Raw genomic sequence first — 3343 nt, 5'->3', positions numbered from 1 at the left:
AGCTTTTAGAGACAACAAATTACGCAGGTAGATCGATGACCCATACTCAAGAGAGTTCTTTGATTTCCTCAAACATATATTGAACACTCAACTTGACAGCACATAGTTGCCGATCCTATGCATATATGAATTTCATTCATAGAACTCCAATAGATCACTGATTACGCTTGTAGATCAGATATACTAAATTCCAGAGAATTTAAGTGAAAAAGTGAAAGAATCCAGAGAAAAAAAGTTAAAAAAGGTCATCGCAGCCTTGGAGGCCCTCAAAGATTTATCGAACTTACCACTTGATAGATCACATCTATCTGAGGCTGTGCAAGTATTAACATGAACTTTAGTCATAAAGTTCTTAGATACGTTGAACACAAGAAAGTTCTTGAAAGTGGTGAATAAGCAGATCCCAGTTGGTTGACCGGTGATTCCTGAAACGCAAAGTTTGCGAAGTAACATTCACATGTTCAAAAAAGAAGTAGCGATGGTTAGATAAAAAATCTTCATCTGACACATACCAATAGGTCATCTCATGATTAATTCTGCTAGAGCAAAGCGTTATGTCTAACACTTCCTCTTTAGCAGATACCATGGAGGTTGGGCGGTCGCCTATGTTAAGTAATCCAAGATGTACTACTCAAAAACTGGAGCCTCTCAAATTGATGTCTGAGCTGCCCCAGATTATATGGTGAGCATTAGCATCACTGCCCACAATTAACGGAAGGCCTTTTGAAGTGCAGTATGCGATGACTTGTTTGAAAGCACCGATAGGAGATGGTTCATCAAGCGGTAAATATATCGAACACTAAGCGTATTTACTGTTGAGGTTTCCTATAGATGCATCAATTGTCACAACACTCTGGTGGTTCTAGTCTGGTAGTTAGTTCAGAGATGAGTGTAGGCACGATTGCTTTATTGACAAGCACATATGCTCGAGACATGACACGCGAGTTTGGCATTTTATTTTTACTGAAAGTAGCAAACTCCAGATTCGAAAAGTTACCTAGACATAAATTGCCGTCACGAAAATAAGGTTTTTAGACTAAATCTTCTTGAGCTGTACCACTTTGCATAAGTTAAAAATTGATCGTTTATGTCCTCTTATGCTGAAGATTGATCTGACACAGTCACAGCACATAAAAGAACGGCAGTGATAAAACCAATTCGGTATCGGTTAACTTCGGATAACATCGTGTGAACACATAACGCGAATCTAAATAGGTGACATTCAAAGCTAATTAATAACATATTCATAATCTCACCGTTATTAAGTCTCAAGTTTGAGACACTAAAGCTTAAGGGCATCACTGCACTGGTGTTCTACCACCGTTTCCAGCAATGTGAAATTTAAGTCTGAGATTATTCCTCGGTTGCACTGTGTAATTGAGCTTGCACCGACATCGGCATCCTATTTTTCGCCCCCAAATTCCTTGTTAAGGCAATATTCCAACCACATTATAACAAAAAGAGCCGTCTCTTGACGTCTTATTATACGACCGACGGTATGCGGAACGTGTTTGAACGACCAATGTACCAAACTGCTCTTTCAGGACGAACCCTTATGAAGACATTTTTATTGCACCACTCTTGAACAGTCTAGCCCTAGCTAGATGCTAGAATGAAGTCAATTTTGTTACTCTGCATTTTTTGCGCGTCATCTTTTCTTTTCACGGTTGTGCTTGTGCATTTTGCGGGGAAAATTTTCAGAACGTTGTTCACAGCTAGGTTTGCTGGTGGGTTGCTCCAAAGAAGGTACTACACACTAACACAGTCTATTTTCGATTTATCGTTTCTTCGAGAAAGCTTCCGGTAAGTAATAATAAAGTAAGTATATAATAAACTGTTAACCTATTAGTGAAAAGATCGCCATTGTAATCTTGTGTCTGGGTTTCCATGATTTGATACTAGTACTTCAATTAGTTGAATGACTGCTAACATGAATATTAGCATACCTTTCTCACCTTCTAACATACTTCCAGATTTCAGGTATTAAAATCTTTATTCATCTCGCTACTTTACAACGCTTTCACAGCAAGGACAAAAATCCCGACTAAATTTATCCACAACACAGTCACCAAGCTACCAGCACCGTTGCACGAGTTCGGATCTTCGCTGCGACAAGTGCGACATTCAATCACTTCGGTTCCGCTTCGCCACCCGGAACAGAAATCCACCTCGGCAAAGGTGCATCCCCGGGCAAATCCATGCAGTTGCTTCTCCGCGCCGAATAGCACCTCCAGCGAGTAGCATTTGTAACCACCACCGGCGTTGGCAGCCGTTTTGTTCAACGGCAGCGTAGGATTCAAATCCGATAGGAAATCATGCCCAAATAGGACTATTTCGTCCGAACACTCCCAGTAATCGGCGGCCCTGTCACAGGCTTCCCAGCCCATGAGGGTTGTGCAGAGACTGCAGTTTAGGGCTAGAGCTTGGTTACAATAAGGAGGATTAGTTGAAGGTTTTGATGATTTGAAGTTTGTCCAACTTACCATGGGTAAAGAAGAAAGATGAAAGAGCAAATCCCAACGAAAAGATTTTCACAATCATTTTACCGTTTAGTTTAAGAGCCACTGCGATGGGTAATGAGTAATCAAATCAAACCCCGCTCGTGTTATCTTTTATTCATTGGTAGTTAGTGTGTAGATAGATGATAGTGCCACTGATAATATCGAAGTGCTCGATAAGGGGATTTTAAAACAATGCGATGCGAAAAGGTGGAAAATAGTTGCAATCACTTCATCCAAGAAGATCTATGAGTCACAGACATGACTTATACCTATCCGATTTCAATCAAATGATAATTACGTTTCAGATGGCAACAAATTTTCTGCCTTGTTTTTGATTAGTTGTTTTAAGTTTTCTCTAGGTAAGCAGTTTCTGGGTAATTCGTAATTCAAATCCCATTGAGTCACTAGCCTATTCCCAGCCACTTCTATTCATACCTTCCCGTATTACCGGTCGGAAACCTAAGGGAAGATCGCGTAACCAACCACAGTGGAAACATGAACCGTAGGCTGACAGGGAAGCGGGGTATGCTTATGCAAACCTGAACGTCTATTCTCCAGGAGAAGGGGCTCACAATCTCAACTGTGCACTATGGTCCTCCGGAAAGTAGGGATTTGCTGTCCAGTCCTACGGACCAGCCGTGAAAAACAAATTGCAATGGAAAATCATCAACAGATTAATACGAACCGTGACCATCTGCAACGTCTTCTCTGCGAACAAACAGGACTTGCGATTGGAAACTCGGTACGTGGAACTGCCGATCCATCAACTTCATTGGGAGCACCCGCATACCCGCTGATCTACTAAAGAACCGTGGGTTTGGCATAGTAGCGCTATAGGAGGT

General features: G+C 41.3%; 1 protein-coding gene across 1 annotated transcript; it reads right to left on the bottom strand.

Moving 5' to 3' along the window:
• Window positions 1-1974: 1974 nt before the first annotated feature.
• Window positions 1975-2648, bottom strand: LOC109427980 (uncharacterized). The gene is made up of 2 exons (XM_019703637.3): window positions 2484-2648; window positions 1975-2422 (listed from the first exon to the last, which is right to left on the bottom strand). The coding sequence occupies exons 1-2, from the start codon at window positions 2539-2541 to the stop codon at window positions 2010-2012; spliced, it is 471 nt and encodes a 156-aa protein (XP_019559182.3). The 5' UTR covers window positions 2542-2648; the 3' UTR covers window positions 1975-2009.
• Between the last annotated feature and the right edge of the window lie 695 nt (window positions 2649-3343).

This window comes from Aedes albopictus, chromosome 3 (genome assembly GCF_035046485.1).
Source record: "Aedes albopictus strain Foshan chromosome 3, AalbF5, whole genome shotgun sequence".
Taxonomy (NCBI): Eukaryota; Metazoa; Arthropoda; class Insecta; order Diptera; family Culicidae; genus Aedes; species Aedes albopictus.
Note: the sequence above shows the minus strand (reverse complement) of the source record. Positions and strands in the feature narration are given on the sequence as shown.